General features: G+C 39.8%; 1 protein-coding gene and 1 long non-coding RNA gene across 2 annotated transcripts in view; both read right to left on the bottom strand.

The window, feature by feature from the left end:
* Nucleotides 1-1,401: 1,401 nt before the first annotated feature.
* LOC134740517 (uncharacterized) overlaps nucleotides 1,402-24,904 on the bottom strand; it is a 96,743-nt gene continuing 73,240 nt past the window's right edge. The window contains exon 2 of the long non-coding RNA XR_010127824.1: nucleotides 1,402-4,053. This is a non-coding gene — a long non-coding RNA (uncharacterized LOC134740517). The remainder of the gene's footprint in view (nucleotides 4,054-24,904) is intronic.
* Nucleotides 4,118-24,203, bottom strand: LOC134740497 (sodium/potassium-transporting ATPase subunit beta-2-like). The gene is made up of 7 exons (XM_063672996.1): nucleotides 23,919-24,203; nucleotides 8,981-9,109; nucleotides 8,134-8,256; nucleotides 7,717-7,895; nucleotides 7,246-7,350; nucleotides 6,440-6,608; nucleotides 4,118-6,072 (listed from the first exon to the last, which is right to left on the bottom strand). Exons 1-7 carry the CDS (start codon nucleotides 24,052-24,054, stop codon nucleotides 5,963-5,965), a joined length of 951 nt encoding a protein of 316 aa, XP_063529066.1. The 5' UTR covers nucleotides 24,055-24,203; the 3' UTR covers nucleotides 4,118-5,962.

The following is a 24,904-nucleotide window of genomic DNA, read 5'->3' on the forward strand; positions in this document are numbered from 1 at the left end:
GTAACGAGATTTCGATTAAGTACACCTGCCTTTAAAAAAGTACATTTGCAAATAAGTACATTGTGTAAAAACTGGCAAGAAAATAGGTTTAAATATCTCCGAAAATATTTGGCCCCTTAGAGGATGAAATTGGTAAAAATCTTGTAAAATCATTTTTCTGAGTATCATGCACCTCCATCATATAAGCAATATTTATATTTTAAGATATGTATATGTTTTACCAACCTATTTAGCTGTTATCTAGTCTAGACATTTAAGTCTTGTTTTTATATCCCAGGTACAAAGAAGACAGTTCAATCAATTCCAACCAATTCAATTTAATTACAATCCATCAATTTCAATTCTACTCAACCAATCTGTCATATTGGTACAGTCGCCATCAGATACTGCTGGCCCAATATTACAGGGTTCTATGTTTCACTTTTATCGAATTGAAATTTGAACTTTATCATAGTAACATTAAGTCGAATTTCAACTATCTTGAAAATGTAACATAGAACCCTGTAATATTGGAGCGATATATCGGAGCGGCCAAGGTGTTCACGAATACCTGAACACGCCTCTATTGTCAACGCGTTAGAGTGCGTGTTCAGATATTTGTGAACACCTCGGCTGCTCCGATATATCTGATGGCGACTGTACAAAATTGGTAAAGTAAAAGAGTTTAATTTAAGTACCATTTGATAGCTCCTCTACACGATGGGCTATCACACTGATCCACTAAGATAGGCCAGTGTGAAGAGAGGGTGGTGTCTGGTGTCGGATGGCTTATGTCGCGGCGGAATGGCGATGGGATGGCCACGGTGTCGGTTTTTCATCCGCACATCAGAGGTAGTAGGCCAACGATGGCGCGTACGCATCTACACGTGACCCATTCCATAGTGGGTGCTCTCGACCATCGCATGGCCATCTCGCTGGTCCAGCGCTCGGCCATCGTGTATAGGAGCCATGCCATAACCATCACATGGACATCTTGCTGGTCCAGCGCTCGGCCATCGTGTAGAGGAGCCATAACTTAGTGAGGAGCATGCTTGAGGCTTCATCTATTATTTGGAACCCGTACGAGTCCTCGTACGCCTTACTTCTAGAGAAAATCCAAAAGGCCTTTTTGAGATTTCTGTACAAAAAAAGATATGGGTACTACCCCTTTTGTACCCAACAAAATTCTTACTAGGCTGCCTTGGATATAATTCTCTAGAGGTAAGGCGCAACAACATCTTGCTGACTACGGCTTGTCGCATATTGCGCGGTGACTCGGACTGCCCGGAACTGGAGCTGGAGTCTTGAGGTTGTACGTCCCGGATATTCCTTGAGTCTGCTTGAGGCCGCGAACGCGTCCACTATTGTCTGTGCCGGCAGCGCGCATAGTATCGCACAGAAACTCGCCACTCAATGCACTCCTGACATCAGCACCAGAGTGCGACTTGTTTGCGTGGAGATGGGCGAATGTGTGCCAGGAGTGTCTGAGGTTTTGTGAGATGAAGGATGATAGGCTTTCCAGCACTTGCATTTGACTTGACTATTTGTATTTTACTTTATATATTTTTTGTATTTGTAATTTGTATACCTGTAACTAGTTTAATTATTCGGTGTATTGGCCTATGCTGCGATGCCGTGTAAATAATTTAAATAAATAATAACCATCGCATGGGCATCTCGCTGGTCCAGCGCTGGGCCATCGTGTAGAGGATCCATAATACCTTGTCACAGTGACAAGTGACAATCAATATGAAAGTCGCTAGGGACCTCATTTTAATTCTCTAGTTCATACGAAGCAGCGGGAGGATGAGGTATATGGCAGTTATATTATAACATTGAACTCTATTGACATGTTAAATTTCAAATAAAAACAAATAACTTTTTACGACATGCCCTTAGAGGGTTAATTTCCTTAACCGTACCTACTAAACGCTAGGTGATTGGAATTTTAGTATAATTATGTATATATAAACATAGTTTAATAGGTACATATAAGTACAATCGGGGACAGTCCCGGTGAACCACCTTAACGGCAATAGTTATTTACGATACAAGTGCGGAAAAGAGGAAATTCGAAACGAGTGGCGATAAATTAAAACACGACCGCAGGGAGTGTTTTAAATCGACAAGAGTTGCGAATTACCTATTCGCACGTGTATCGTACAACGTTTTACAGTACATATGGCCCTTTAAACTTTCGACATATGCACGAAAAGTGCTATTTGACGCACTAGTGCGAGAAAGTAGCACCATATGTACTGCAAAAATCGTTTAAACGTCTTGCAGACGGTCAGGCGGTATCATTAGAGTGATGACCAATAGCATTGCACTTACAAAAGTGGGTGTTGAAAGAAAAAGGTTAGCTCAGGTAAAGTTTATTGCCGTGCATTGTCTTTGTGACGGGCGGCATTTGCAAACTAAGGAAAGGAATCCAAAATACATCCTAGTTGGTTATCTTTATGGGGAGGCGAAGCTTAGCCTAAACAACAACGAATAAACTGTCCTTATACTAATTGTTTGTCTCATTACCTGTTTAAAACCCTTTTCATTATTAACAAAGAATCCTAAATGCATCGTAATTGGTTATCTCTATGGGAGGAGTTTAGCTCGCTCGTAAGGATCGAGGTAAAAAAAATCTGAAGTGGTTCACCGGGAATGTCCTCGACCGTACAGCAAATATAACACCAATGTTATTCGATGCTCAACTTAAGTACCTGACATAGAGAAAGTGCCATGAGATTCAAAATATCCTGGCACCTTTAGAAACTACACATAGTACCGCAAAAGGGTCCAATAGGTCCTTTTTTGACCATTTTGTAAAAGCAAGGCACATATGGAACACACATTATAATTTTTAGTATCGGAGACGTCATCCGAAATTGACTCGATGATTTAAAGCTATTCACAATATCAAACTTACTTACCTATTTTTCAAATAAGTAAAATATTATCCTATAGCAGTGGTCCCTAACCTTTTCAGTACTGTGACCCCTTTGGCTAACTAGGGAACTCGATTTTACCCCTCCTCCATAATCATTACCTAATATTTTTTCTTATAGATAGGTACCCCCGTAAAATGCCAGTTTTACCCCCACGGGGGTAATTACCCCCAGGTTAGGAACCACTGTCCTATAAGTAACTAATCCCTATTCGATTGATTCGATGATTGCCACGCTGATTGTTCCCTTTTAGATTAATGTAAATTATTATTCGCGGAGATATTGACCAGGGGGTCAGATGAAAATCGTTTGCATAAAACGAAACGAAACGCTATCATTTCCATACATTATTTATTTATAGTTCAATATAATAATGCGTTCCGGGTGTTGATGGGGCTGCCGCGCTTTTGCAGCGCCTCACAAATGTTCGCTGAGGCGCGCGTAACCTGTTTTAAAGCAGCAATGCGCCTGCGAGCCGCGTCGCTAGTACGGCGCGTGCGCGCCAGCCCCAACACCATCCTGTCTATGATCGCGGATAGAATGGATTGTCCGTACATAATACACTGTTGTGGGCTTCACAAGCCCAGTAACAGTGTATAGTAACTGTAAATTTAGTTAAGAAATTATTACTGTCACTAACATAGTTTTTTACGTTTTATTGTAAGTACTGACATTTTATGAGCCATGAGCTCGAAATAAACGATAATTTAATTTTAATTTAATTTAATTATTTACGGTTTATCTTAGAGTTTGGTCTCGTTTTATGCAAACGACTGACATCTTTGACACCCCAAAGCATTATTGACCAGAGGAGAATATTACAGGGAACGATTAGAACATAGGTTGGTTTGGTATACGTGATTAATGTCATTAACGGGTCTAACGCGATTTAATTTAATTTAATCATATCATCATCATCTTCCTCGCGTTATCCCGGCATTTTGCCACGGTTCATGGGAGCCTGGGGTCCGCTTGACAACTGATCCTAAGAATTGACGTAGGCACTAGTTTTTACGAAAGCGACTGCCATCTGACCTTCCAACACAGAGGGGGAACATGGCCTTGTTAGGATTAGTCCGGTTTCCTCACGATGTTTTCCTTCACCGAAAAGCGGCTGGTAAATATCAAAAACGACCTTGTTACCATATTTAACAAATTTTTTCAACTCAATTTTGTATAGCGGTAAAATACCTCCTAAATTATGCCACTCAAATATAGTACTTATGCACAAGAAAGGCGATAAGTCTGATATAAACAATTACAGGCCCATTAGTCTTACCTCCCATATCTACAAACTGTATATAAAGGTCATAGAAAATAGAATTGCCCCACTGCTAGATAAACATCAGCCACCCGAGCAAGCCGGTTTCCGGCCTAGTTTCTCCACAACTGACCACCTCCATACTTTAAATCAATTAATAGAAAAGTCCAACGAGTTCAGCGTGCCTCTATACCTTGGTTTTGTAGATTATAGCAAAGCATTCGACAGCGTCAAACACTCCGCTATATTTTCCGCCATGCAGAATCAGGGTGTAGACCCGACATACGTTGGACTCGTTGGAACAATTTATAATAACAGCACAGCCAACATTAAATTACACGCACCTGGTCCTATATATAAAATAGAGAAAGGCGTTAAACAGGGCGACCCGCTGTCTCCTAAACTGTTCACCAGTTGCCTAGAGGAGATATTCAAAAAGCTGGCGGTCTCGTGGGAAGGATTGGGCATTGTCGTCGGTAATAAACGGTTAACTAACCTGCGTTTTGCCGACGACATCGTCCTTTTCTCCCACACGGCATCTCAACTACAACACATGCTACAAGATCTCAGCACAGCGAGCCTTGAGGTTGGACTCACAATGAACAGAGCGAAAACTCAGTTGATGACCAATGGAGCAAAACACAGGGTCACGGTAGATGGGCAGGATATACAGTTTGTTGATGAGTACATTTACTTGGGCCAGATAGCCTCCTTCGAAAACAGGCAAACCATAGAGGTCAATAGACGTATTGACAACGCCTGGAAGAGCTTCTGGTCCATGAAGGCGCTATTGAAGGGCGACCTTCCCCTGTGTCTCAAGCGCAAACTCATCGACATGTGTATCCTGCCTATCCTAACCTACGGTGCTCAAACATGGTCATTAACTGAGGCGTTAAAGTCCAAACTCAAGGTTTGCCAGCGAGCGATGGAGCGCAGTATACTAGGTGTTCGCAGAACTGATAGAATCAGAAACACGGAACTGCGCTCCAGAACTCGAATTGTAGATGTAGGTGTCCAGACCGCTAAGCTTAAGTGGGACTGGGCTGGGCATGTCTGCCGCATGCACCCTGAAAGGTGGGCCAAAATGGTTACCGAGTGGGAGCCACGGAACACCATAGATGGTGCTGGCCGGGGTGCAGGCAGGCCGAAAAGGAGATGGCGGGACGACTTAGACGCATTTTATCCGGATTGGCGGGACACTACAAACGACAGGGTCGAGTGGAGGAAACGAGGGGAGGCCTTTGCCCAGCAGTGGGACACTAAATTAGGCTAGTAAAAAAAAAAAATTTCGTACATAAGTTCCGAAAAACTCATTGGTACGAGCCGGAATTTGAACCCGCGACCTCCGGATTGAAAGTCGCACGCTCTTACCGCTAGGCCACCAGCGGTTCAATTTAATTGAATCATATATTATTAATATTATGTAATTCGTTTTAAATGTCTAACCTCATATGGAAATATTTCTGGATTAAATAATTTCATTCATTTCATTCATTCAAATATCATTATTTCACCTTTTTTCCGACGTTTCAGCTAGGTTCCACTAGCTGTGGTCACTGAAGACGGAAGACGATTTAATCGTGTTAGACCATGACATTAATTATTTGTACAAAACGCAAGAGTTTAAAGTATTATAGGTAATAACGGACGTTCGATTGTTTTGGAGGCCTATTAGGCCTAAGGCCAAGAGTATTTATGAGTCTACTTTCAGTCGATATGATAGACGATAAGGTAATTTGTCGACGTCTCCGATGACATCGTATCTTATTAGTTATCCAGGGTCTCAGTCGATCATGATCTCGAGATGAGTGGAGCCGAGGCGCTCCTTCAGGCTCTCGGTGAACTGTATGTTGTGGGCCCAGGCGCGGCAGCGAATGTTGATGATCTGGTTTACTGGAAACATAAATACTTGTTAACCAAAGCATATTCAAATTGAAAATGTTATTGATGCTTAGTGATGTATCAGATGTAGGTATTTATGGGTAAAAACTAAGCTAAAGCCCCTTTAGCACAGGGCGGACACGCTATATGACAATACGGGAAGAAGGTTTCATCCAGCCCTGAGTACGGGTAGTAGCGGAGTGGGCAAGTTGTTTGCACGAGACACACTTTTACACACGTTTAGTTTTGAGTAGTTGTACGGCGACCAACGGGCTGAGATATCCAGGAGTGTTGTTGGGAAGAAAGTTTCATCCAGTCCTGGGGACGGGTAGCAGCGGAGTGGACAAGTTGCTTGCACGAAACACACTATAACGCTTACGTTTAGGTTTGAGTAGTTGTACGGCAACCAACGGGCTGAGATATCCAGGAGTGTTGTCATACGGGAAGAAGGTTTCATCCAGCCCTGGGTACGGGTAGTAGCGGAGTGGACCCAGCGCTTCGACGTCGGCCGGCCGCTCGCCCATGCACGATACCCACACTCTGCGACGCTGAAAGAGGTTTAAAATGTTATAATGTATTGAACCATATAGGTGAGACGGTAAAATTGCTATTTAAATGCGCTTCTTCTCACTCAGAGTTGAAGCCGTCCTTTCGTTATCTGGTTGATTAGGTACCGAAAGCGTACGTTTAGCTTAGCTTGTTAACTATGCCTTTGGTGCTGCTAACTATAGGTACTTCTCTTTAAACACACATCTCTCATGGATGAGATTTTATAGAACTCAAGCTCAATGAAGACGCGTTTGTGTGCGATTTAATTTTTCCGCAAAGGTATGATTTTTTTTGTGTAGAATTTAATAAGCTTTCATGTTGCCTTACGCCATATTTCCATAGAATACGTAAATTCAGAGTTAAGTGCGATTTTTTTCCAGGAAGACACACATTTTCCAATATGGCTGCGGTTGCTCGAGGTCCCTAAATTTCAAATGATGTGGACATGAAACAGGGACCTTTAATTAACACATATACCTACCAAATTTCATCAATGTCCAAGAGATTTCGCAGTTTGTCCTATTCCGATTGTGCTACAAGCGTTATTGAGCTTAGTGTAGGGCTTAGTCAATTTTTGTAAGAACGTCCTATAATTATTTATCATATTTTTAAAGATGAACAGTAAAAATCGCTTACTTCTCGAGGAGAGGTAGTGGAGTTGATATAGTTCCTGATATCAGGAGGCATGTCGGGCGGCAACTCGTTGGGGTCATCGAAGAACTCGGGGTTCCAGTTGTATATCTGCAAAACGCATGCTTCAGTTTTCTCGAAGAACTATGGAATCCACCACAAAAGGCATATACAAGTGTACAGGTTTCTAAGGGTAGGCAACGCTTGGTCACTCTGGAGTTACACGCATTCGTAGAGTGAACGCTTGCAGAAGCGGTGAAACTTAGTACTTTCAGAAGTAACTAAGCGGGTGTGGTGTTCAAATTGTTCAATGCACACTTATTTTATTTACGATTCTGCTGAAATGTTTGGGAGAAAGGACATACACCGCCAAGGGCGAGTCTCGAAATCGCGAATCAGCAAAACAATGATCATTTTTTTTACATTGTGGATTCAGGAGGTACAAAATAATTATTTTTTGCTGGTAACTTTACACACCCTATTAAGTTTTATGATGAGGCACGGCATCCTATTGCTGTACCCGAAGCCATTCGCAGCAGAACAGTCTCCGAGCTGATCGGTGTTGAAGGAACAGACTTCGGCCCGAGGCGGCTTTACGGTCCCACAGTCACGCTGGTTGACTCCGCCGTTGATCAGAAGAGATTTGTTCTCGTACGCTGGAAATTGATCATTCTTCATTATTAATACGAGTACATTGTGTAGACGGCGCATTTAGGGCGGATCAAACAAAGCAGTATGTATGATGTACCTATGAGAAAAGTTTTAATTTTTTTGTAAAACAGTTTTACATTTGGTTCCAATTTGATCTCATCGAGTATTTTGTTTATGACGCTTTTACCTATGTCCCTGCTTCCTACTGGGCAAGGTATGAGAACAGCGTATAGAGAAACTTACGCGCGAGAAACTCGTTGATGTTATCGACGTATCTCTTGATCTGCGTATCATTATCGGCATCGTACCAGATGAGCGCCCCTTCCTCGTACAGAAGCGGACGATGTCCCATGCCGGGGTTGGCTCCTGGAAAATAAAATTATCTGATTGGTGATTGATGTGGCGGAGTTGGGAATACGGGATCTGATTGGTTTTGTGAAAACTGAGGGAAAGGTTTCTGGTTCATGGCATTCATTTGCGTTATCATCATCTGCAAATCGAGGGGCCTTGCCAATCGTACATCCCAACGTTCCCGATAGAAAAAATGTGTCGGGAATATCGGGATGACACATCATGACAGTTGAAATTTTGCCGCGGCAAGCGGTAATGTGCTGACAGCATGAACTCGGGACACCTACATACGTTTGTATGTGTTTTCAGCACGGTGGTCAGCACCTGCGCTACAAGCACGGCTACAAGGACGTGCTCAAACGGCATCTGAGCGCTTGTGTCATCGACCCTGAGCGTTGGGAGGAGCCTGCTGGAAGAAGGTCATCTTGGCGTTCTACCATCCATAACGGTGTCAAAATATTTGAAGATAACCGCCTCACCAGGCTAGACATAAAACGCCAGTTGCGGAAAGAAAGACCTAAGCCCTCCTACGTGTACACGTTCAACGCAGCTGGCCAACTTTATTGTCACGCGTGCAATAGAGCACTTAAGAACAAGTTCGGCCTGGCCAGCCACATTAGGGCTCACACTAGACAACGTCCATAATGTTTATTTGGGGTCACCGTCATCGAAAACGATGAGGAGGACTATACATGAAGCTAGTCAGTCAAACACTCCTGTAAAGCTCCAAGTAACTTACCTATGATGGAGTCAGCGAGCTGGAAGTACGGAACTCGTTCATCCATGGTGGCGAGCAACCCACACATGCAGATGGAGAAGAAGATGATGATGCAGATATACATCACCAGGTAGATCAGCCCGATTACACCTGGAAATAAAAAAAATCACCAGGTCCTTAATTGCTCGTGCAAATATATTTTTAATTGGTGCTACGGTCAGGTCAGGATAGGTCAATTTTACAGCGACAGTGTATTTTTCAGCTGTGTGTATGTACCTATTTAGTTTCAAACAAAAACATCATCATCTCCACACCAATTCTATGGACTTTTTTTTTGTAAAACCACCTTAGCGTTAGATTCTAGGCTATCTACAGTAGGTAGAGCCACCGAACCAGAATAGAAAAACCAACATCTTTTGCCCGGCCTCGCCGAAATTTTTACGTAAACAAATATAATACAAATATAAACAACTGTATAGTGTAAATCATATCTTAGACGTTTAAATATGATTTACAAACCAAGGATTTATTTACATTACCGACTTTTACAAATAGCAACATGAAACAACATTTTATGAACTCCTAAAACTGTTATACGTTATTTTAGTACCTTTGTGTTTTTATACTTATCTCGCGAAAAGAAATCGTGGTATTTGATCTGTATCTGATGAAAACTTTGATAAAACTTTTTGGACAATCGTGCAATTGGATGTTGGACATGCTATCGGTACGAAGAAACCGACACTAATTTCGAAATCACATTATTGCGACATGTGTGCGAGTGCCGATAGATAGATCGGTATAGGTATCAAAGAGAATAAACGATGTTAACGCTGCGTCTTACGTAAGCGAACATCTCGCGAACGCAAAGCAAAGTTCGCGTTCGCAATGAGATCGCCCACGTAGGACACATCTATAGGTATCAAAGGATTGATTCACCCCGCGCCTTATCGCTTCGCTTCGCGTTCGCGTGTTGTTCGCCTACGTAGTACGCTGCGTAAGACATGTATACTTGTATAGTCTAACGTAGACATTGAGGCGTGGCAAGTAATTGAAACCAAACTACATCGTGCTATAGCTAGAATGTATATATCGCCGCTATACTTACTCAACCTCGTATCTGCAACACTCATTTGATGACAAAAACACCCGTATTCCGAATGAAAGAAAAGCGACATTTCCATCAAATGATTGTTGCAGATATGAGGTTGAGTATAGCGACGATATTCGTGTAGGCAAAGTAAACAGCCAGCCTAGTCAGGGTGACGCTTTCGCTACGACAACGAAACGCTTCATGTTTCTCCATCACTCTTCTATATTAGTGTGAAAGTGACAGTTGCGTTTCGATCGCTACGAAGCGATTGGCATGTTTGCTACGCGGCCTGTCTATAATATTGTCATTTGTCATTACTATTTCAGTTTGTTGGGGCTACAGCCAGTGTTGGCCGAACGTTAATTGCAATTAACGATTAACCAGTACAAATTGAACCGTAAACCGTAACGGACGGTTACAGTTTACGGTTCAATTTGTACTGGTTATAGGTTAATTGCATTAACGTTTCGGCCAACGCTGGCTACAACTATTGTCGATATATGATCTTCATCTTAAAAAAAAAAAAATACAAAAATCTTTATTTGTTTTAAACACAAATTGCCATGATTTAGGTGATCGAGCCGCCCGAAAAAGTTGCCTGTGTCGGGAGGCACCGCTCTTCCCTAGGTTAAAGCAAACTATTTGTACAAATAAAAATTTAAAATCTAGATTAATTTCTAAAACTAAAACAACAAAAATGAACATTTAACTTACACTAAATTTTAACAAACTTATGATATCTTGGCTATAAAAATCGTAGATACATCGACAATCGCCAAACAAAAAGCAAAAAAATCGGCCAAGTGCGAGTCGGACTCGCGCACGAAGCGTTCCGTACCATTACGCAAAAAACGGAATAAAACACGTTTGTTGTATAGGAGCCCGATTTAAATATTTATTTTATTCTGTTTTAGTATTTGTTGTTAGTGTTGTTACAGCGGCAACAGTAATACATCATCTGGAAAAATTTCAACTGTCTAACTAGGTTCATGAGATACAGCCTAGTGACAGACGGACAGACAGACATACAGAAGGACGGACAGCGGAGTCTTAGTAATAGGGTCCCGTTTTACCCTTTGGGTACGGAACCTTAAAAATGTATCTGGATGACAGGTACTACAAAAAGACTGTTAATTAAGATTTTGGCGTTTTCTATTAATTGTCATCAGAATTTTGGCTAGACCCCTGCGTGGCAAGTACGAGTACCTAATTGAAACCGAACCACAGAGTATATAATAGGTACAGAAGATTCACTCCCTAAAAAAACGCGACTACTACGCGCAAGGCGGCGCAAGCGCGTGCACACGTCCGTTCCATAGCGGTGTGCGGCAATTACTATGGCAAAACCTCAAAATTGAGGCGGCCGCAGGTACTTGTAGCGACGCGACGAAATCGCGGAGTGAGACGCGCCTGACTAGGGTTGCCACCCATACTATAATATATAGTATCGTACTATATTTTAGTCACTTGTACTATACAAAAACAATATAGTACGAAAAATACTATATTTTCAACACTCAAGAATGTCATGTCACCGATATCGCATCGTATGCGACTTGGATTTTTAATTCGCCTCAAATCAGTGCCTTTTTTTCTAAATTTCCCAGTAAATACTATATTTTTTCAATATTTTGACAAAAATACTATGTGTATAGAAAAAAGGTGGCAACCCTACGCCTGACCGAACTATAGATTCGCGCTGCAAAGTAAACAATCCATGACTCTATTTCAATTTGGGATATCGATTGCGGTTACTGGTGAGTTTATTGCTGGGCGTTTGGTGGAAGGTCGAGGTCGAGAGGTTTGGAAAACTAACTATTGGCCAAGGGCCTGACACTCTGATAGAGAAAAGTCTTATTGCGATTCCTATAAGAGGAAAGAGAAAATAGTGCCATGCTTTGTCCTTATCACCGACCGGGTGGCATCATAGATAGGCGATAGCGAAATACCGAAATTTATAAGTGAAAGAGAAAAATCCTATGCTGCTCATATTTTATATGAATATTCTTTCTCTTACCCCCGGTCGCTCGGTGGCGCGTCTATAACTACTTGTATATACTACTATGTTTATGATTGGCACATATGAATTGACATTTTGCTGGGACGTCAGTTCAGTCTTCCGTGACCACAGCTAGTGCAAACTTGCTGAAACGTCGTAAAAAAGGTAAAATAATGAAGTAAATAAAAAAATTAATCGCGTTAGACCCGTTAATGACATCAATTACATCTATGAAGCTTCGGAATACCTATTTAATATTATAATGCGAAAGTAACTGCTGCCTGCCTTAAACTGCTTGACCGATTTAGATGAAATTTGTTATGAAAATATATATTAATAAAAGTAGTTTGAGTCCCGGGAAAGGACAGGACAGTTTTTATCACAAAAACATAATTCAACGCAGACGACAGGGCACAAGCTAGTAGATAAATATAAGTGAATATTCACTAATTTGTGTAGCTTTCGTGTATATATTTCGTATTTCCATTAATTTTTTCCGTACCCATGTTAAGAATACCTTATACGCCCCGAAAACTATTTTTGGATCGGTTTGGGAGATTTTAACTCGCCACTAACATAAATTAGGCTCAAGTACCTTTTTAGGATTTCGTACCCAATGAGTAAAAACGGGACCCTATTACTAAGACTCCGCTGTCTGTCTGTCTGTCCGTCTGTCACCAGGCTGTATCTCACGAACCGTGATAGCTAGACAGTTGAAATTTTCACAGATGATGTATTTCTGTTGTCGCTATAACAACAAATACTAAAAACAGAAAAAAAATATTTAAGTGGGGCTCCCGTACAACAAACGTGATTTTTTTGCCGTTTCTTGCGTAATGGTACGAAGCTCTTCATGCGCGAGTCCCACTCGCACTTGGCCGGTTTTTTAACTTTCTGTCTGTGTATGAGGTATGAGCCAATTGAGTAAGGTGCTTGTACTAATTTATGTATACCTAAAAAGGGCTTAGTTATTTAATAAAATAGTAACAAGAATCAAACCCGACTTTTCCACAAATCAATCCAGCTAACCGCCCCACCACGACACCACTTATCACTTCACAACGATGCATTATACCCGTGTGATAATGTGTACATTATTATGAATTATCAGGGAACACGTAAAGTGGTGCTAAATGGTCGACAAGGCTTTGTACCCTAATAATACGACAAAAACGCTGTATACAGTACTCATTAGCAGATTGAATGGACTTGAAAGCAGAACCATAAAAACTGAAAATGTTGAATTGTATCCACGGGTCAGCCGCATTCGAGGGAAGCCAGTGCTGTCAAACTGGTTTAACTTGGCAGATATTCTGAATCATCAATTTATTAAAATGCAGCAATACATTAACTTCAACTTCAAAGTTATGGCATGGTATTCCACTCAGTGAATTAACGACGTTTCCAAGCATTCAATATAATTTTCCCCTCACTAGCTCGGAAAGTTGTCGTTTATCCTTCAATACGCGACGATATACGATATAGTGACGCGCGGCGGTGGCACGCTTGTTGCCGTGCGCCGTCAACTCAATGTAGAACAAAGAGACTTTCGCTCTTTATTAGATTTACCAGATGCCGATATTACCTGGATAGACATTATTTTATCTCAGGGTCCTATTGCTAAAAAATTGAGACTATTTGCATGTTATTTTCCCCAAAACAAGTTTCAGGCGGAATCTCAACTCTCGTTTTTTGAACATGTGTCCGACATATACACTGATTCCCCGGATGACGTATTTGTGGTTTTGGGCGATTTTAATATTACGGATGCTGTCTGGATACCTGCGGATAACGGTGAAAACAGTTTGATAATGGTGAATCCCAGTTGTAATTCTTTGACATTACAGCCCGCGCAGCATGGTTTCCCCTATCACTAAGTCCGTCACTTTCGCACTCACATACTTGTTAGAACGTGACAGGCATGGTGATAAGCGTACCGTGCTACGACTTCAGCTGTCGGCATTTATTAGTTTTACTGGATGGCATCAATTTAATAATATCCCAAATAAAAATAATAGACAATTAGATTTAGTCATATCAAATAATTTTTGCAAGTTATCATCTGTGGAACCTTTAGTGCCAATAGATGGTCATCACCCGGTATTTTGTGTAAATATTGATTTAAAGTTGATCGACCACTCACTGAAACCAGCTCCTCGCACCGTCCGTCGTTTTTTTGCAGCAGACTACGACTTGGTTAATGCTGAACTACAGAAGGTAGACTGGGACCACTATCTTTCATCGGATAACGTTGAAAAAGCTGTTGATAATTTTTACACAATTTTAAATGAAATAATAGATACACTTATACCAACCAAAACTATTAATTCAAACGAAAGAAAATATCCTATTTGGTATTCGTGTAAGCTAATTAAACTGATAAATAAAAAAACTAAAATGCATAAAAAATGGAAAATTTATAAAAGACAGTCAGACTACATTGCCTTCTCAAAGTTACGAACTACAATAAAAAAGTTAGAAGATTTTTGTTATACTCTGTACATTTCTAGAACCGAAAAAAATATTCGCTTTAATTCAAAATCATTTTGGTCCTTTATAAAATCAAAAACTAATAATAGCGGCATACCAGACTCTCTCTTCTTAGATAATGATATAGGCTCTAGTGGTCAACATATTTCAGAATTATTTAATAATTTTTTCCAGTCAGTCTTTGTAAAAGATATTGATTTATCTATTAACACTACTAATAACAATCCATCCAATAATATTTTAAGCCATGTTAAGATTACATCAACCATAGTTGAAACTTATTTAAAATCATTACAGGTTTCCAAAGGAAGTGGACCTGATGGAATCCATCCAGTTTTTCTTCATAGATGTCGTACAACGTTAGCAGCACCAATTAGCTTTTTGTTCAACCTTTCTTTGGAGACCGGTGTGATGCCTGAGGCCTGGAAAAAATCGATTGTTGTTCCTATCTTTAAAAGCGGTGATAAACGGAATATAAAAAATTATCGTGGTATTTCAAAACTATCCGTAATACCTAAGCTTTTTGAAAAAATTATATATGATACGCTATATCGTGTAATTAGACCAATGCTTATTCCTCAACAACATGGATTTATTAACAGAAGATCCACTGAATCCAACCTTTGCGAATTACTTGATTATTCTCTGGTCGCTATGGATAAAGGTTCTCAGGTGGACGCCATTTACACCGATTTTTCTAAAGCGTTTGATAGAATCCCTCATTCCATACTTATAAGCAAATTAGAATCATTTGGAATTCACGGCAACCTTTTGAGATGGCTCACATCTTATCTTCGTAACAGAACCCAAGCGGTGGCGGTTAAAGGTCACACTTCTAGCTTTGTGCCTGTGTCGTCAGGGGTCCCTCAAGGCTCCCATCTTGGTCCGTTGTTATTCAACGTTTTTATTAATGATGTCATTGATTGTTTTCAGCATTCGGAAGTCTTATTGTACGCAGATGACATGAAGATATTCAGTGTTATCACGTCACATAACGATTGTCTCAATCTACAATATGATCTCGACAGATTGAATAACTACTGTCAAAACAATAAACTAGGCCTTAACATTGAAAAATGTTGTTCTATCACATTTTCCCGTAAACGTAACCCCATAGTTTATGACTACTCCATAAATGACAACCGCCTTAAAAAGGTGACGGAAATAAAAGATCTTGGCGTAAATATTGACCATGAGTTGCGGCTGACCGCCCATGTTGATAAAATTGTTCGGAAGGCCTACAGTATGCTCGGGTTTATATTTAGGCAGAGTAAAGATTTTAAAGATCCTAAAACAATTATTCTTTTATATAATGCTTACGTAAGATCTCACCTAGAGTATGCTTCCACAGTATGGAGTCCTCATTTCTTTATCCATATTAATGCAATAGAAGGAATTCAAAAATAAATTATCAGGCGGATGAAGTATAAATTCAAAGAATTTGATTCAAATAATATTATACCCCTTCAAATCAGACGCGAAATTAGGGATCAAACCTTACTATATAAAATCCTAAATGGGCTGGTCGACTCCCCCGCGCTACTCGCCCGCGCCTCTCTGCGCTGCGCGTACCCCCGCACGCGCTCCTCTAAATTATTCGCTGTCCCTTTCCATCGAACCACTTACGCAAAGAACAGGAGCGGTATTCGACATGCGTTAAGTGACGTTTCGTGTTGAACTTCAGTTGAATGGAAGAAATCGTGTGTTGTCAAATAGGTAAATTTGACATTAGCAATCCACAGTTAGGTGACAACGAAACCAAACCGAACCACGCAGAGTTCAGAGCCATTTTAAACCGTATAGTAGTAAGAAAACAAAGTTGATTTTTGTTGCATAATTTTTTCAATGAATGAGTTTTGGTGTACAACCAAATGATACTTTCCACAGTTGATGAACAAATGATTCATTCCACTGTTGAACTGATGTTGAAGCCGAAACTGACAGTTGTGCATCTCGAATAGGGCCCTTATCGTAAGAGCGTGTAAATATTACAATGACAAATATTCTCATGTTGACTTGTTTTTCATTCCGTCAGTACAAAAATTTGTTTCTGCAATTAAGAGCAAATGAACAAATAATATAATATAACTCTGCTACTATTAGGGCAAATAATATAATTGATTTTGATAGTTTACTATTGTAAAATTAAGTTAAATTAATGCATGTCACGTTTGTGGTTTCAAATTCGCATTGTTTAGTTCTTTAGCACTAGATCTAGAGATAGTTTAATTGAATTGTACAAACAAGTCTTGTCTGAGCAACCATAATTATCTAATTTCAGTAGTGGAAACTGTTTTGGCTTATGTATGTATTTAAGTGTAATTATCTATATGTGTCATCTTTCGCTGTTTGTTTCCCATTATCAATAAATAAAAAAAAAAAAAAAAAAAAAAAATACAAGCGGGGACAAACGCGTTTTATCCACTAGTGGGGAAAGTAATTTGACCTTGGATGGAGCGTGTTTAAGTAGCTTGACAGATAACAAAACGTAAAACGCTCATGATAATGGTTCGTTAGATATTAATTATCATTAAATAAATGGTTTGAGAATCTAATAAAAAATACCAAATTTAGCTTTATTTAATGATTTTAAGTCATAAACCTTAAAATTCCATAAGAAACGTTTGTTTTTTTATAATGATGTTAAATATAATTCTGAACGCACAAGTTGAGTCGATGCAATTTCAAAACGATTCGTTGACATTTCATACATCAGAAATGTCAACATTGTCAACATTTTTTTACTTAAAACCTTTTCTCACCGACTCGCGTAAAAATACACAACTCCCAGAGTTTTCTGTTATAATATCGTAAAGAAATAGGTGATTACAGTTATGAAGATGATCTAACGCCTGTGGATGTTGCACTTTCCTCGCTATAGTGAGGTGAAAAGTTTTGTGTTACACACGGGCGCAAATGTATTTTACTTCTCGTGTGTTGAAACACTCGCGGGTAAAATACAACTTTGCACCCTTGTATAACAAATAACTATTAAGGCACATTCTAATGGTCAAGAAAGCATTATGTGAAGGCTTGCACGCGACTGCTCGGCCGTCACCTTCCCATACAAACGGAGTTCCATTCTCATTTTAAAACTGCGTGTTGGGTTGTAATAAAACTTTGCACATATAATCTAGGTCTGAAATTAGTTTATATAGCTCTAGTATATAAAACAATCGAAATAGAGCAAAAACAAGTTTTTTAATACAGTTGCTCAAAAAGTGGTACTTTTTGTGGCTGCGTAGCGTGTGAGAAGCTCAATTTCTCCAACTAGTGCTTTTTACTTTTTAGTTCCAAACTATAGTTTCGAAACGCAGTTAAAATGTAATTTAGCTTGAGCAGGTACCAGGGCCTCACTCGTTACTCGGAGGTGTCGTTGACCAACCCGCGCCGGGCCCGCGGCGGCCGCGGCCGGGGCGCGCACGAGTATCAAGGTATCGCGGGCTGCGGCAGCTCAAGTATCGCGGGCTGTATAGGTACTTTTGGTTTTGGTTTGGTTTGGTGGTATGATTCTACTAATGATATATTAATTTATTATTTTTTCGCAATTGTATTAAAAAACGTCGTTTACAACACGTGTGAAATGTCTTTTCACACTAGTTGTAAAATGTACTATTGTATGAAAAACTTAAATTTGCTGTATTTTTTTTTACTATGGTATCTGAAGCTACATAAACTAATTTCAGATCTAGGTATTGTAAGTACTAAGTTTCAGAGCAATCTATGAGATCGTAACTACGTTTGTATGGAGAACCGAACTTGCCGGGGACTCATCAAAAGTGACGTTTTTGCTTAAAGAAACGTCACTTTTAACACTGACATATTCGATACATGTCGATCTTTAGCAAATTTTTGACGTATCTTAAAGTTCGAATCGGGCCGACTGTCTACTGAGCGAGAAAGTAATTGTATCATGCTTTAGGTCAGGGATCGGCAAATCACGACTCTCGAGCCTCATGCGGCTCTTTTGAAGTACAATTGCAGCTCTGAACTTCCTAAACTTGATAATTTCTACTGCTTCGCTGCTGGTGGACAAACAGAATGTAAGCTATCTGTCCCTGGAAGTCGATCAGTTATATACGAAGACATGTAGGTATTACATTAACATCATTAGAACAGGGTCGAGGCCCGGTCGCAACCCTTACGAGCTAGTTCAAACTGCCCGATCAATCAACATTCAATATACTGGACATTGCTGGCAAATGATGCCTTATTTCTAGCACAGAATGTTTAGGTCTCGTTAAGCTGTAACTGACCTAAATAAAATGTCACAATTAGGTATACATTGGCTAATCCTGTTTAAACTTTAGTGATTTAATTTCTTGTCTTTTAATTACTTATATAACAATTCAAATCTTGGAGACCCTTTACACCTCTAAGGATAATTTGATGATCGTTTTTAGGGTTCCGTACCTCAAAACGAAAAAACGGAACCCTTATAGGATCACTCGTGCGTCTGTCTGTCCGTCCTTCACAGCCTATTTTCTCCGAAACTACTGGACCAATTAAGTTGAAATTTGGTATACATATGTAAATTTGTGACCCAAAGACGGACATGTAACGTAAACAACAGAATTTTAAACATGGGGGCCACTTTTGGAGGATAAATGATAAAATTAAAAAATTAAGTTTTTCAAACTATATCGTGTTACATATCAAATAAAAGAGCTTATTGTGAGAATCTCAAATATATTTTTTTTATAATTTTAGGATAAACGGTTTAAAAGTTATTCAAGAAAATAGGCAAAAAATTACCATTCCCCCCTTTACCTCCGAAACTACTGGGTCTAAAATTTTGAAAAAAATACACAAAATAGCTCTTTACCTATAGATTACAGGAAAATCTATTAGAAATGTGCAGTCAAGCGTGAGTCGGACTTACTTAGTTTTTAATCCGACCCCTACGGGTTTTTAAAAGACATTTCACTCACGTTTCACATAAAAAATACATTGTTTAAATTGTGTAATGTACGGAACCCTTGGAACGCGAGTCCGACTCGCACTTGGCCGGTTTTTTTATTATATATATTTTACCTATGACACCTAGAGACTTTTACATCTCTAAACAATTTTAGTAGTGTATTCGTTTTTTTTTTGTGTAATACGACATTTAGAGACTGGATCTCTAACAAAGTATCTAATGTTTCATTGATTTCATACAGTAATTGATTTTTGTAATTTTTGGTTAATTTTATTGTTTGTAAAAATTGACATGTAAAAGTGCCCCTGTGGCCTATTTGTTGAATAAATGTTTGATGTTTAAGTCCCAGTAGCTATTTTAAGCAATTGTACCTAGTATTCAAGTACCGTAAAATATCAAAATCGCTGCAAACTTATCTTGGTCTAACTCTAGACACCGTACGTAGTGCTCGGCTATAATGGAGCATTACATGAAAGTGTCTACAGTTGTCCCGTACAAACGCGAATTTTCTGAAGATTTGCAGGTATAAGAGCATCCTTTTCTATGACAAATGGTCAAAAATATGTACATAAAAATAACCTGCCGAAAAAAAGACGCAACACAGGACATTAAATGCGTATGTACGGGACAGCCCGTGGAATGCTCCTAATATGCAATCTTGTTAAGGATGACTCACGTTAGACCGGGCTGTGCCCGGGCCGGAGCTTCCGGCGCTTACTTTTCTATGACATGACAGGTGATCACGTGATGCTTTCCATAGAAAACGAAGCGCCGGAAACTCCGGCCCGGTCACGGCCCGGTCTAACGTGAGTCATCCTTTAGGAATAAATAAATAATGGGCATTAGCAAACTTAATTTAATTTCATAAGCACAATTAGCATAATGTTTTACCTTATATACTTAAAAAAAATTACGAGGCCTGTTGCGGATATCATAATTGGTATTTTTGGGATGAAGCATGTTGCTGATTTGCATTTGTAGCCACCAGACGAAGCCTGCGTTGCGTTTCTTACATGTAACTAGATTATTTTTTAAGATTTTTTCCCCTCACTAGCTCGGAAAGCCGTCTTTTATCCTTTAAAACAAGCGGGGGAAAACGCATTTTATCCACTAGTGGGGAAAGTAATTTGACCTTGGATGGAGCGTGTTTAAGTAGCTTGACAGATAACAAAACGTAAAACGCTCATAATAATGGTTCGTTCGATATTAATATGGTTTGAGAATTTAATAGAAAATACCAAATATAGCTTTATTTAATAATTTTAAGTCATAAACCTTAAAATTCCATAAGAAACGTTAGATTTTTTATAATGATGTTAAATATAATTCTGAACGCACAAGTTGAGTCGATGCAATTTCAAAACGCATCGTTGACATTTCATACGTCAGAACAGAAATGTCAACATTGTCAACAAAATTTTTACTGTTCTTCTCACCGACTCACGTAAAAATCAGATTTTATAGTGTTTTCTGTTATAATATCGTAAAAATATTAGTGATTCCAGTGATGAAGATGATCTAACGCCTGTGGATGTTGCACTTTCCTCGCTATAGTGAGGGGAAAAGTTTTGTGTTACACACGGGTGCAAATGTATTTTACTTCTCGTGTGTTGAAACACTCGCTACGCTCAGGATTCTATTTTAGAACCACTCGCTTCGCTCGTGGTTCAACTATATAATCCTTTCGCTTGCTCGTGTTTCAATTCCACACTCGCGCGTAAAATACAACTTTGCACCCTTGTATAACAAATAACTATTCTCAATTTCTGTATCTTTTTTTTATGTAGTATGCACATTTTTATTGTATTGTGTAAATAAATGAATGCCTTATAACGTAAACATTGACACACATTTTTTAACTTTAACCCATATTTTACGAAATCTAATATTCCTCTTAGGGCGGAAGGAGCATGTTTATATGTATGAAGTATGAAACTATTGCGAGGTCGCCACTATTTGTGGAAGACGTAAACTCGTGACGCACTCCCCTGTAGGTACTCTACACTAATGGAACCGTAGAAACTGTGGTAGTAAACCAGTAATGCTGGGCTATTTTAAAGCAGGTACTGTTTTCGATATTTTCGAACAATGCGCGACAATCGGTTGCGAATTTTTGAATGATTCCCGGTTAAGGATGACTCACGTTAGACCGGGCCGTGACCGGGCCGGAGCTTCCGGCGCTTCGTTTTCTATGGAAAGGTCCTGTCATGTCATAGAAAAGTAAGCGCTGGAAGCTGGAAGGGACTTATATTGACGGGGTGTGAATGCGACCGATGGTAAAGTTGAAAGCGAACGCAGCCGACGCGCAAGAATGAGGGTAGACGAGCGCGTTCTACACAACTTTGACACCCGCTATCTTCAGTCACCCGTGAACAAGATGTATGTAACTACGTCGAAATATCGGGAGCTTATAAGCAATACAAAAGGTAATCACAATCTATATCCCGGTTAATATAAGTCTAATCGGTAGCCATACTAAATACTACGAGTATAAATGTGTGTGTGTGTGTGATTCAGGAGTTCCCTAGATATCTTCAGTAGGTACCTAATATCCTATCATTGAATCCTAACTTAATGACAATAGGATGAACTAACCGTACCCCTAGCTAGTGTTAATTTCATTAGATAGTTTAACGTGACATACTCGTTTGCGTTAAGTGTCATATTGTATGGGATTTTGAGTTTCCAAAACGTCCCGCTTGGCGCGCTGTACAAAATCCCATACAAAAATAGACATACGCGAACGCACGTCACGCTATCGAATGAAATACCTACTTCCTAGTAAGTATGTTTTTTTCAAACAAAAAAGTAACTGAAACATACTGTACAGCCATATTTTCAGCCGTTGCAAATATTACAGTGCTTTCAGCAGTAAATCCATTTTAGCTATGATCTGGTTGAAGTCCAAAATAACCCGATTTGCGTGATTCATGTAAATCTCGTACACAATCCATTACTGCTTACGGATAAAAGTCATATCGAATTGGTATTTCATAATTAGTATTTTTCTTGCGTTGGTGTGGTGAGAATTTTTGTGTATCACTCGGAGGCAAAGTTTGTTTAACCCTCGTGCCTTGTAACAGTTGTAACCCTCGCAATAACGCTCAAGATTCCACATCTCGATTCCACAATTTTGGAATCTTACGCTTGCTCGGGTATTAATATTAGCACGAGCGATTAAACAACAATTTTGCCCCCTTGTAAAACAAATAACTAGTTAGTTATGCTGGGCATTTTCCGCAAATCGACATCCAATGTGCCTATTTTGCGTGAAACGAGGTAGCGCTACTCTACAAAACTCCTAAACAAATAACTATTTCTGTACTTTAATATACATATTCGTCTACTTTACAATACAAACCTCACCTACCAACCAAACCACAATCCAACTCGAGTTTAATGGCGTCGTTAACGTTAAACTAAAACTAATTGACTGCTGAAAGTGCTGGATATAAGGAACGTTAGTTAGTTACAATAGTTATTTATGGGTTTGAACGGCGGCCAAGGGCGAAGGAAAATCCCTGCGTTTGGTTTTCCAATGAAAACGCGGAATATACCTGTAAAACAATTAAATCGCCGCCGCTTGAATGTATTCTCAATTCTATCTTTCGACTAAAAAGCTGAGTGAATGCTTTTAGGATGACAAGTCAGATGACTAAATGGCGAATTCATTTTAACTTTTAAATTAATATTATTTGACTAATTTTCTACTGAAAAATCTTGGGGCCCATGAAAATTTTGACGAAAATATTTATTCCGCACATGAAAGTAACACCTTAAGGATGACTCACGTTAGACCGGGCCGTGTCCGGGCCGGAGCTTCCGGCGCTTCGTTTTCTATGGAAAGCATCACGTGATCACCTGTCATGTCATAGAAAAGTAAGCGCCGGAAGCTTCGGCCCGGTCACGGCCCGGTCTAACGTGAGTGATCCTTTATACTTCGGTCCCTCAAGGGTGAACATTAGATTTATTTTCGCGATTTTGTGGTTAGTCTCATAGGGAAATTTGTTTATTATGACCACATTATGACCATCCCTTCCTTTTGTAACATTCGGAGTCACGACCCCAAAATCATCCAGTATAGGCCATAATTAACTCAATTAAGGATGACTCACGTTAGACCGGGCCGTGACCGGGCCGGAGCTTCCAGCGCTTACTTTTCTATGTCATGACAGGTGATCACGTGATGCTTTCCATAGAAAACGAAGCGCCGGAAGCTCCGGCCCGGTCACGGCCCGGTCTAACGTGAGTCATCCTTTATGTACACATTAGGATCCTTACCTTACCTTTCTCCTGGTGGCGGTGCGTCATGATCCTCGGTCAATTCTAAGCTTTGTCTTCCCAAAGGTATCCTATCCCGATTGGTTTAAAATCGGCAAGCCGGTGCGAATCAAGTTATATATCTCACCACAGCCTTCTACTTCAGTACTAAGTTGGACTTATTGACTAAACTTACCCCATCTATGCGGCGTGCGGCCTAAAAACGTGCGTTCCTCAGGGTTCCATATAGCGTACTGCAATTTCTGCAACAGCGGACGCTGCGGCGGTCTCCTGCAGTAGTTGGCCACACCATTAGGCCTATCTGCACCCATGGTTAATTAACTAACTTAAAGATCTCGTAGACTATAAAAAAATATACCGTGACAAGTCTATTTTAATATTTTTTATAGTCTATGCCTGCCTCAGTGAGGCTTAAGCGCGTCCATCGCGGCTCGCTTGCGGATTGCGAGTGAAGACGGTACTTGTTGCAGTAAGTGGCATAGATGTGAGTAGATGGATTGGAGGAGGGTTTGAGCCTACGAGCTGCGTGCGTCTGTGAGGCAAGAATATTGTTTGGTTATCCATAGTGTGTGTTGATGAGAACGTTATTTGTTTTATACTACACATTTTTTTTTTTAATTGCTCGCTCAAAGTTATTTAATTCACTGGTAAGTCGGTTTAACTGTTGTATTTTTTGTTAGGACTGATTGTTTCTCAAATGCTTATTACTCTTTTACGAAGAAATAATTACCTAGTAGGTATGTAAGAGTAAAAGTGGGAGTACTACACTATACACTACCAATGTTCACTACAATGTTCGTTACAACGTTCGTTCGTTACAATGTCCCCTATCATATATGTATAATTGTATACTGCATGTTTACCATTTGGTTCTTACGATAGTCACAATTACTGGTACGCCTACGGAAAGCTTCCAACATTAAAAACTTCTTGCATTTTATAGGGCACGAAAATCTCCATAAAATGAACAAACTATATTTTCAAAACACCCCAACACTCGTAGGCACAAACCACCAACGCCTCTGTCCCATATATTCTTAGCATAAACCGCCCAGAACCGCTCGCGACCGCCCGCCCAGCCTTACCAATTAGCCCAAGCCATCTCATACAACCACACCCGCACTGTGCATAGAAACAAGTGAACACTACATTGAGAACCAA

The sequence above is a fragment of the Cydia strobilella genome, chromosome 4 (assembly GCF_947568885.1).
Source record: "Cydia strobilella chromosome 4, ilCydStro3.1, whole genome shotgun sequence".
NCBI classification, from domain to species: Eukaryota; Metazoa; Arthropoda; class Insecta; order Lepidoptera; family Tortricidae; genus Cydia; species Cydia strobilella.